Source organism: Prunus persica, chromosome G4, assembly GCF_000346465.2.
Source record: "Prunus persica cultivar Lovell chromosome G4, Prunus_persica_NCBIv2, whole genome shotgun sequence".
Classification (NCBI taxonomy): Eukaryota; Viridiplantae; Streptophyta; class Magnoliopsida; order Rosales; family Rosaceae; genus Prunus; species Prunus persica.
Genome location: NC_034012.1, coordinates 4,515,882 through 4,526,904, shown reverse-complemented (window position 1 = coordinate 4,526,904; position 11,023 = coordinate 4,515,882). Strand labels below are relative to the sequence as shown.

The following is an 11,023-nucleotide window of genomic DNA, read 5'->3' as shown; positions in this document are numbered from 1 at the left end:
GTAATTTTTAGACACAAATTGACGTGGTAGTATTTTATTTATTAAATATATATAGTTAAATTATCTCATAAATTTGTTTACGAAAACACCATAACATGTTTCCGACTAAACACCTTAATTCTCGTCAGAATTAACTAAAATTTGAGTGATAAAATTTCAGGTGAATTAATGTGGTAGGGAAAAAATTATTGTTTCAACCGTTGAGGTTCAAATTTCAGGTGAATTATAAAAAGATCAACAAAGAAGAAGAAAAAGAGATTTAGAGGACAATAATACTGATATGCCAAATAAGAACAAATTGACTATACGCTCACGTCACACCAAACATTTACGCAGCAATTTCAAGGCCGAAGTCAAACTAAGGTCAATTATCGTAATTTCGGCGAATAACGGGGGCAAATGCATGCCCTCCCTCTCCCGCTCACCAAATCCACCCCAAGCTCTCCCTCCATAAACCCTAAAACCAGACGGGAAATTAGAAAAGTTTCTGTTCACAGGAAGACAAGCAGCTTTCCCTAAATTCACAGTTTTCTCGGGATTTTCGAACACTTTCTGACTGTTGATTTTTTCCAATCGTAGCATTATCAGTGGATTCAGCTTCTTCACTGGTAAGTAACTTTTTGGTACTTCCATTTTTAGATGTTTAAATTTTATTTTCTAATTTTTGTTCTGGAAATGATTTGGTAAAAGCTTAAGTTGAGAAAAGAAAGAATAGTTAAAAAGCTGAAGTTTATAGTTCATTTTGGTCTTTGAGCTCGTTTTAGCTCTCTCTCTCTCTCTCTCTCTCCGTATGGTCTCTTGGCTCTGTTTGGTCGCTGGGAAAATGGACGAAAGTGAAAAGATAAGATCGTTTTATTTCTCTTAACTTATGTGTTAGTAGAAATGAACAAAGTTGGAAAGACTAGAGTTAGGTACTCTGTGTGTGCGCGTCTTTTGTTTTTAAATGACTTGGATACTGTTTTATCTTTTGTTTTCTTCCATTTTTGTTGGCACCAAAGCAGGTTGATTTGTAATTTGTTTCCCACTTTCAAGAAATTTAGTTGATTTGACAAGACTAAAATTATCAGAACTTTTTTAATCGATTCTCAACTGGGTATGCTTCTGATATATCTTCTTTTTTCATCTGAAGTTTCGCAGTTCAACAAGTCTTGCATGGTATGTTGGTATTTGTTACGGCCTAAGTGATTAACTTTCTGGGGATTATACATTGTTAGTGGGTACTCTGTGCACTGTCCTGCTGGTGATGTTCTTTCAATATCTGTGAAGAATCTAAGAGGCTATGGAGAGTTTAGAAGTCATGAGTAATGGCGTTCAATCATGCAACGGAGGGTTGATGCAATTTAGCAATGATGTGAAAGAAAATGATAATCGGGATGTTGACCTACTTGAGGATTTTGATTCTTATTGGCAAGATATCAATGACCGGTTGACCATATCGAGGATGGTGAGTGACTCGGTCATCAAGGGTATGGTGAATGCGGTAACACAAGAGGCAGCAGAGAAAATTGCTGATAAAGAACTACAGGTGACTAAATTGAAAGAAATGTTACGTGTTTACCATGTGGGTGTTGATGAAAATGAATTGTTGGGGTCTTTAGCAGTGCACCAAGAGTCAAACAGATTTGTCAAAGAAGGTAACAAAGACAAGATACATCCTAGCTTTCTTGAAGCTGTTTTAGAGCATGATAGAATAGAAGAATCTTTGAGCAGCTTAAGAGGAGCAACTAAAGAGCAGTTCAAGAAGCTGAAGAGAGAAATTGATAGCATAAGAGGGCGTAGCTCAGTTAAGAGAATTGGCTCTAGTTCTCAGTTGTCGGGTCTGAGTGACATACTGCAAGATAAAGTATCAGACAGATGGATTGATGTGGATAGGACGCTCAATTGTCTAAAGAGTACAATAGAAACTAGCTATCAACAGGTGGAACAAATGGTTCGCTTGTCAAAGGCATCAGTATGTGAGTGGCAACAGGAGCAGGAGTTTAAAGCAGAAATTGAAGCACTTGTGATGACGAATTGTATTTGGAGTCTTGAAGAAAATTTTTTGGACCGGTTTTATGGTGATAAAAATGTGAACGGGCATGGAAGGATGAAAGAGATATCAAGCTTACGTCAGGAATTAGACACCATTTCTAAATCGCTCTCTGTTTCTGACATTGGGCAGCTATCTTCTCATGGATCCTTGGAAGTTGATGAAGAAAGTAGTAATTTTAAGAAGGGAGACCATCCCCACCGCAAGCTTTTAAACAATCTTAACTCATCATCTCCATCTCCATCTCCATCATCATCATCATTGTCAACATCAACATCATCATCATCTTATCTTTGGGAAGAAAATGGCAAGCATGATGAAAATGGGAAGGATGATGAATCAGAAATAAATATGCAAGAAAGTTTGGATCCTACCCGGGTTATGCATATGTCAAGAGATGAATTGATAAATTATTATAATAATGAGATGACTAAGTTGAAGCGAAATCATGAATCTAAAGTGCAAGATATGATTGAACACCGATTCAGCCGCATGCGGGAATTGTTGAAAGAAAGGGGATCTTCTTTGTCATCAAAGAAGAATAAGGAGTTTGACATGTTGAGGAGGAGAATATCTGAGGTTATTTTTAAATTAGATGACATTCTTGTCGAAAATGAGCAAATAGCTACATTTGGTATCAATGAAGAAAGTCTTAGCGGTTTGAAAGACAGACTGGAATCACTCCTTTCAGAAAATCACCAGCTCAGAGATTTGCTTACAGATAAGAAGAGAGAAGTTAAGTTCCTTTCACAACAAGTTTCTGAAGCTGCAGAGAAAATGTCAGAGCACTCTCTGGCTGAGGCAAAGTTGTTAAAAACAACCGCAAATCTTAAGGCAGCTATAGAAGATGCACATATCGAAGCTTTAATTCGTGAAGATGCATTTTCTTTTATTCTCAGGGGAATAATGGATCAAATTAAATGCATGGCTGAAGAGTCACAAGTGGAGTATAATCTTCTGCAAGAAATTTACAAAAGTACATTTAAAGAAGCTGCACACAATGGTGAACCTACTAGCCAATGTGAAATTGAAGATTTGAATGTGGAGTCCATCATCACACAAGAACTATATGTAGTTGTATTCAGAGAAACCGTGAATGATGCCGAGCAGAAACTCAATAACCTGAACATGAAATATACCAATGAAAATCAACTTCGGGTTTTGCTTGAGATGGAAAATCTAGACAAAAGAAAAAAATTAGAAGTTGAGGTTGCAAACAAAGAAAAGTTAAAGCAAGAAGTAATCTTTCTGGCAGAAGAAAAGGAGCAGTTGGCACAGGACGCAGCAGCTGCCTTGGAAAAGGAAAAGGAGCGATATGAATTAGCTGCTCAAGAGCTTGAAAATTTAAGGGGTGAGACATTTCAGCAACAGAAATTGATTTCAGAAAGTATTGAAGAGTCAAATGCTGCACGTCGTAATTTGGTTTTGGCATTGGAGCAAATTGAAATACATAAGGCAGAGATATGCAAGTTAGATCAGAAGCTTGAACTAGCAATGAAAGAGTTGGGGAAACTTTATGAGGAGAGAAGGATGCTTCTTGATGTCAACCAAGAGAAGCACAATGCTGTATCTTTGTTTGAAGCAAAAGAAAGGGAGCTCAAGGAGCAATTGAAATCAATAGCTGTCTATAGCCATGGATTATTGAAAGCGGTTACTGATTTTGAATGTAGAGTAACACAAGATATTTCAGGGAAATGTTCAAGGTACTTGCTCAGTTTTTGTTACCTATAAGTGATTTACCTCTAAATGCCTTTTGTGCTCTAATTCTGTGTATAAAATTGATTCCACGCTCTTGCATGATTCTTGAGACCTGTAATGCCTTGTTAATCTTATAGTTTGTACGTGTCTACTTTCAAAATCTGCATATGCATGAACATCAGTGAAAAGATTTTGATTTTTTGAGTGCCTAGAAAGAGATGGGTATGAGAGCAGAAATGATATGTATCAGATCAATTTGCTTACTTAGTTAACCTGTAAAGTTAGCCTTGTAAGTTCTCAGTTTCTGGAATGGAATGATACTTATAGAGAGCACCTTTTATAATGTTAATGTGATTACTTCTAGATGATTCCTTAATTTATTCTTTAGCTAGAGTGATCCAGCTAGTTGGTGCTAAATTTATTTAGAATCAAGGACATCTGGATTCCACTGGCATTTGCTATGCAAAAAGCTAATGTACCTGTGACTTTGTTTCCAGGTTGAAGCGTTTGAGTTCTCAATCGCATTCACTTAAAGAAAAAGCTAATGTACTTGTAAGAAGAGGGTCGCTATACAAGCAGAGATTTGAAAGGAAATGTTCTGATCTCGAAAAAGCTGAAGCCGAGGTATGTAAATCAGATAGGTATTATGCATATTTCAACTTGATGTTTAGCCTCAGATTGTCTTTCATGCTATGAAACTCATGTAAGTGAATTGTTGCTTGCATATACTTATGGGAGAAAATACTTTGAGATGCTTTGTTGGATGATGGTGGTATTTTAAATATAATTGGAAGTTATCTTCCATTACTGGCCCTGATTTCCTGTCTGTTTCACAGTATTAAGCTTTAGTTTGTACTGTAAAGTGTTATCTTCATACGTGTACTTTTACTTGGCTATTTTTCATATACATATACATATATATATATGTGTGTGTGTGTGTGTGTGATTATGTGGGACACTGAATCTGGCCTTCATAATTGTAGAGTAAGACATTGCATTGATCAATAAGAATGCGGTGTCCTACAGAAGATGTTTATATCTCTTTCTCAATAGCATCTATCTATCCAATGCAAGAAAAATAGAATAAAAAGAAGCGATGAACGTGCAAATATAATATATAATTTTATATATATATATATATATATATATCTCTCTCTCTCTCTCTCTCTCTGTGTATGTGCTTCAAATCACTTGACTATGTACTAAATATGTAATTCATATGCACACGTACACATTTTATGAGGTTTTACTACATAGAAAATTATATTTTCTACTTCAAAAAGTCCTGGAGTTAATGTGTTTGAAGGTTCAACTAGATATATTTTTGGTATATAGTTATAAATTTTTTTATTACAGATAGCTTTCAAAGTTTTTATTCCCTAGGTCATAAAACATTAAAAATGGCCTATACCATGTATTTTTATACAGAGACCGTAATAAAATTGTAATTTTGTAGCATATATAACTGATTATATTTCATTGGATTTCAGGTTGATCTTTTGGGGGATGAGGTGGAGACACTATTGAGCCTTGTTGAAAAAATATACATTGCCCTTGATCATTATTCACCGATATTGCAGCATTATCCTGGAGTAAGATGCTTCTGTTCATTCGTGATTTATCATATATATACTTTTCGTTTATATTTTTCGGGTACCTGTGTGCAAGGATGAAATGTTGATTTGGTGGAAATATCGGTTGTCCGTATTTAAGAAAATATTGATGTCTGTGAAAACAACAAATAAAATTATATGGAATCAATGAAACTTTACTTAAAAACGTGAAAATTGTGGGAAAAAAAACTTTAAAAATGGCACACTCAATCAATTAGTCATCAATTGCACTGGTAAATTTCATGCACAAGTGACAAATCTATGACATTAAAATGCCACCGATGGCAGCTTTAACACTAGGGTGAAAAGGCATCTTTAGTTCATTGGATTTGTAATCTTTGAGAGCATTTTAAAATCTAAATTTGCATGAAATAAAAGTAACTAACACTTCATATAACCACTTTATGATAAATTACACACTTAATTCACAATAGACTATGCGATTATATAATTATATCTTAGTTTCACTTACTAGATTTCCAATTACATTAAATAATACTAATTAACACTTAATAAAACTAAGTCAATATACATTACAAACCTAATTTACACTTTATATGATTATAGTTTGTATGGCTTGTCAATCTATGAAGGAATTAATTGTGGTATGTGTCTGATGTGTCAATAAGATACTCTCATAACCTAGTGGGAGGAATGCTTGATGTACAGAAAAACCATCCATGTATTTATTCATCTTTTCCTTGTGCTTTGCAGATAACTGAGGTCTTGAAGCTCGTAAGAAGAGAATTAAGGGGAGAAACTAAAACAGTTTGATCTCCCCTTTTGACTAGGTAAGGTTTCGACTGTAAGGATTTCGTTTGTGCCGCATAACTGCTATAACTATATATGTTTTTTTTTATTTATTCATTTGATATTGTTTGCTAACATACTTGATGGTCACTGTATCTTTTGTGTCACAGCAGTATGTTACTGGAGTGGCATACTGCAGTGGTTGTCAGGCAACTACGTTCGTCAAAACCACCAAAGAATTCAAGTATAAAATTTGATGAAGAGAGAGATGCCGAAAGGTTTTCAACAAATATTGGCAGCGTTACATAGTGAGCTCGGTTTTTGTGAAATATAGTTTCCAACATAATTCTTTTTTTTCCTTGGAGCCGAGGTAATCCTCATCTTAGTGAACCACAAGTTCCTCCTTCCCTGGGTGGAAGTTTTTTGTTCCTCACCTGTTCCGTAAAGGTTTATAGTCCCTTTTGTTTCTTTTGTATATGTGCCAGCAGAAGAGATTTCTTTACGTAGCATCTACATGTTCATTTCATATATGTTGATATGAAAGCCGCATACTACAAAGTGCATACAATTTCTCTTGAACACTCCAATCAGTTGGTGAAATTTCTATAGTAAAGGAAAGCTATTAGCTAACCTGAAGGCTACACGATTATTCAATGTGTTAATGATGAGCATCTCTCTCTCTCTCTCTCTCTCTCTCTCTCTCTCTCTCTCTCTCTCTCTCTCTCTCGATTTTGCTTTTGCTTTTGCTAAGGCAACAATGGGGAATACAGATTGATTACCATAACTAAAAATCTAACTTTTAAATGGGTACAGATTAATCATCATGGCATATGAATTTAAGAATCGTATACACTAACAAAAAATATTATTAAAAAAAAAATCATAGATTGCTAATTATATATTGCCGCTGAGATATAGCCTCTCCCTGGACTTGGTCTCTTCTTATTTTTCCGGTAGTCGTCAGTGGAAATGGCTTCTTCCATAAAATAAATACTTTTGGTATCTTAAACCTGCAAAAAAAATCGTAAAAAACAATTGTGAGGAAAATTTTGAAATCCCTATAATGCCAAGGATCATTTTGTTTTAGGAGAGAAAATAGGATACCCGGTCAAATTCATTTCTTTACAAAATTGGCAAAGGATCTCACTGGACATTTGAAGCATTTGTTTTGAGACTGAGTGTCTGATACTTGTACTTATCCACTGCCAATCTTCTCTTATTTGAACACAAGCCACAACCATCTCTGTGAGGCGAGCATCTGGAATTCCCACCACAACAGCACCATTTACCCCTGGATGTTGTAATAGGATTCTCTCCACCTATATCATTTTTTAAGAAGGAATAAAATACCCTTTTCCGAATTGGTGTAATTTAGGACAAACAAAATCTAGATTGTATGCGCCGGTTATATATAACCTTCCTTTCACAACATACACGTAGGTTTCACCACAAATAAGCGCTCCCTCATATGTATTGTGAAAGAAGCTAATACATAACCGTTGCATACAGTAATTTCTCCTACTAATTATGTCATTTTTCCCTCATTAGTTTCTGAACAAAACAAGAACAGAGGTCAATAAAACATATGATCTTACCTCTTCAGGGTAAATGTTCTCCCCTCCACTCTTGATTCGACCATTTGCTCGTCCAATAAGCCACACATTACCAGAGTCGTCAATTGAGCCAATGTCGCCTGTGTCAAGCCATACTTCATCCCCGGAAACTGATGCATTTGGTGGACTTCCTTGCCAATATCTAAGCATCGCATGTGGGCCTCTGGTTAAGATCCTCCCCACGTGAGAAGAGCCATCCCCAGAGATCCTTAGTTCTACATGAGGAGCAGGCTTGCCAACACAAATACCTCTTTCTTGGTGAACTGGCTGCAATTTTCTTCCATCAATCCCCGGGTCATACAGGGTCATGAAGGTCAATGAAGAGCATGTCTCCGTCATCCCTTTGGTTATTAGAAGGGTAAGAGAAGAAACGAAATTATAAGTAGATATATAAGTTTGCAGGTCAGATTTCTGAGGTGTATATTATAAAGACGGGTTTAGGGAAAGAGGCACCCACCATAAGCTGAGAGGAGCTTAGCTTGTGGGAACAATTTGATGGCAGCCTTCGTAAGTTCACTTGACAAACCTCCACCTCCATTTAAGATCTTCTTCACACTCTCCATGCCTTTCCATGTCTCAATTCCCCTGACAGCTTTCAGAACAAGAACTCAGAAAACCAATGGCACAAGGCACAAGTACAAGGCTTTGCAATGCATGTTGATCAATCCTTTTCACAGAACTCGTAAAATACGATACCTAGTAAACGAAAAATTAGAATGCTTTCCGAGTGGGATTTTCTCCACTCTCTAAGCACACTATCATAAGAAATCTTCTCATACAGCCTTTCTTATAAGGAAATTACCATTACCTGAATTTGAGAACAAAATCGGCCATCATTGCAGGAACGGTGATGAGAGTAGTAACCTTATGTTGCTCTATGGCTTCAAGGGCAGATTTAGCCTCAAACTTAGGTATCAAGACATGGCGTGCTCCAATCATTAGCATTGCTAGGGCTGATGACAAACCACCAATGTGGCACAATGGAGCTGTATGCAAATAAACCTGCAATCGCCGCACAATTAAACATTGCAAACTCATTCAGTTTCTTGAGCTAAACCGAATTCAACCCTGCTTTCGTGCAAATTCTAATCTTAATATCCTTGACTAATTGCAAACTATGAAAAGAACACATGCATACATCATCCTCACCGTAGCCAACAATGGCAATTTTTGCTAGGGACTGTATAATAAAAGCTGAGTGGCTTATGGCAACTCCCTTTGGCCTTCCAGAGGTTCCTACATAACAAGAACAAATAAGTAATTAAGACAAATAGCCCAATAATCTTACAACTAATATCTAAAATTTTTCTAAGAACAAATAAACAGAGTAGAGAGCTCGTACCAGAAGTGAAGCATATCATCACAACCCCCTCAGGTGCCCAGGAGTAATTTAATTGCGCGTCCCCTACGGAATCCTTTTTAATCGTTTCAGTACTTAACACTGCCCAATTTAAGAATGAAGAGTAATATCTTAACCAAATTGGTAAACCAAAGAAATGCTTTCTGTTTGTTACAATATCTAAATGAAAAATCCATGTCTTAGAAACTTCATACCATTACTTGAAGTCCTTAAGAAATCCGATAAAGGCGAATCTAACGAAACATGCCACATAAGAGAAGGTATATGATGAAGTTGGAGCTTAGAATACCAGGGGATACAGCTTTCATCAGTCACCAACATTACTGGCCTCACTACCTCCATTGCCAAAACTGCCTCTTCATAGCTCTGCGATGTGTAAAAGTACAACAAAAATGTTGGGTTACATTTGGTTTGCATGGCAAGTAATTCTCAGAATTACAATTTTGAAGTTTACTTACGTACCCATCGGTAATTAAGAGGAGCAGCTATGGCACCAACGAATGCAACGGCTAGTAACCACTCCAAATACAACTCACTGATAATATTAATAACAAGATCATATATTAGTATACTTTTTATATACAAACAATAGTCTAAATTACTTTAAATTAATCTATTACCTCCCGGCGAATTGGTCTAACTCGTGTATGCAACCATATATTAGTACTTAAGAGTGTTTTCAAAAAGCATTTTTGGTGAGCAAGTGAAGCAGAACCTGTTGAAGGCAGCGATTGAGATGACGTCGCCGGAGCCGAGGCCCAGTTGGAGCAGGCCTTGGGCCAGACCCATGACACTCTCCACGAATTCCTTGCCGGTCTTTCGCCGGTTGCCAGTGACAGTGACGACGGAGTTGCCCCGGAGAGTTGATAGGAGGCTGAGGCATTCGCAAATGTGGGCCTCTGAGAACTTGCCCATTTTAATGGAGTGTAAGTTGGGAATTTTCCAAAAGTCCTGTTTTTGTGAAGCTCTACACTACAGGTACTCGTTTGAAACAAAGGGCGGGTAGAGAGAGCTCACAGCAGAGCCGAACGTCATTGGAAGACTGGATTTCAAGTTATCTTATCTTGTCTAAACACGTGGATAGATATTATTATTATTACTATAAGAGCTTACTGCTTAAGGCATGCATAAGCATAATGATATGCAATAATGCTATAAATAAAACCCAACGGGGCCCAACCCAAATGTGAATTATAATAAACATAATTTGGTAAATAAGTTTGGCAATTGGAATAGAAGTATTTCTTGTGTGCAGAGGTTTGGTTTTTCTCACATCCTTGTTGAAGGTGGTTCACAAATTTTATTTCGAATATTACAACATCACTATGTTTCTTTTTATATGTGTATATCACTTATTTGATTCCGCATTCTCAATTATCAGTATATTTATCGTTAAGTTAATTTAGTGATAAACGCTACGGGCTAATATTGGTCACAAGTTTCCCATTTTCCTTCTTCAATGACTTGTAAAACCCTCTTTGATGTAAAGTCTTTAGGGATCTTTATTAGGATCTTCTTTGTGGTTTAATTTTTGACTTCAAAAAGAAAATTGTAATAGAAGTGTTAAATCAATGATACGTACTTGACCGCCAACCTATCCACTAATGTACCAAATGTATATAATATTAATTGTATGGTACGATGGTTACAAAATTAAAAGTTTGATTTGTTGCAAAGGTTACTATTTCTGTCAATATCTACAGTAAAAGTTTGATTTGTGTCCCCTTTCTTCGAATTAAAAGAAAGAAAAAGGAAAGACAGATGATCATTGTGGCATTGTCTTTGTTTCAGTGAAGATGGAGATATTTGACCAAAAAAAAAAAAAAGGAAGATGGGGATAGCTAAGGGAGTTCACTATCAATGTGTTATGAGATTTTGATTTTGAGATTATTGGTCAGCAAATCGAATCTGAGACCCCGTTTGGCTTTTTTTTCAAAGACTAAGTAACTTAACATCAAAG

The 11,023-nt window shown here is 36.3% G+C and overlaps 2 protein-coding genes across 4 annotated transcripts; one reads left to right on the top strand and one right to left on the bottom strand.

Moving 5' to 3' along the window:
- On the top strand, positions 405 to 6,744 carry LOC18779126 (WPP domain-associated protein). Of its 3 annotated transcripts, none has more exons than XM_020561813.1 (6): positions 405 to 608; positions 1,138 to 3,732; positions 4,225 to 4,351; positions 5,218 to 5,319; positions 6,055 to 6,131; positions 6,261 to 6,744. In XM_020561813.1, exons 2-5 carry the CDS (start codon positions 1,280 to 1,282, stop codon positions 6,112 to 6,114), a joined length of 2,742 nt encoding a protein of 913 aa, XP_020417402.1. In that variant the 5' UTR covers positions 405 to 608; positions 1,138 to 1,279; the 3' UTR covers positions 6,115 to 6,131; positions 6,261 to 6,744. The 3 variants fall into 3 exon arrangements, with proteins under 3 accessions (XP_020417402.1, XP_020417401.1, XP_020417400.1); XM_020561812.1 differs by having other exon boundaries at positions 1,130 to 3,732; positions 6,264 to 6,744; XM_020561811.1 differs by having other exon boundaries at positions 1,130 to 3,732.
- Positions 6,849 to 10,048, bottom strand: LOC18779571 (2-succinylbenzoate--CoA ligase, chloroplastic/peroxisomal). Its single transcript, XM_020561814.1, has 10 exons — positions 9,779 to 10,048; positions 9,526 to 9,598; positions 9,258 to 9,429; positions 9,046 to 9,144; positions 8,842 to 8,939; positions 8,512 to 8,705; positions 8,161 to 8,288; positions 7,686 to 8,044; positions 7,195 to 7,409; positions 6,849 to 7,100 (listed from the first exon to the last, which is right to left on the bottom strand). Exons 1-10 carry the CDS (start codon positions 9,976 to 9,978, stop codon positions 6,971 to 6,973), a joined length of 1,668 nt encoding a protein of 555 aa, XP_020417403.1. The 5' UTR covers positions 9,979 to 10,048; the 3' UTR covers positions 6,849 to 6,970.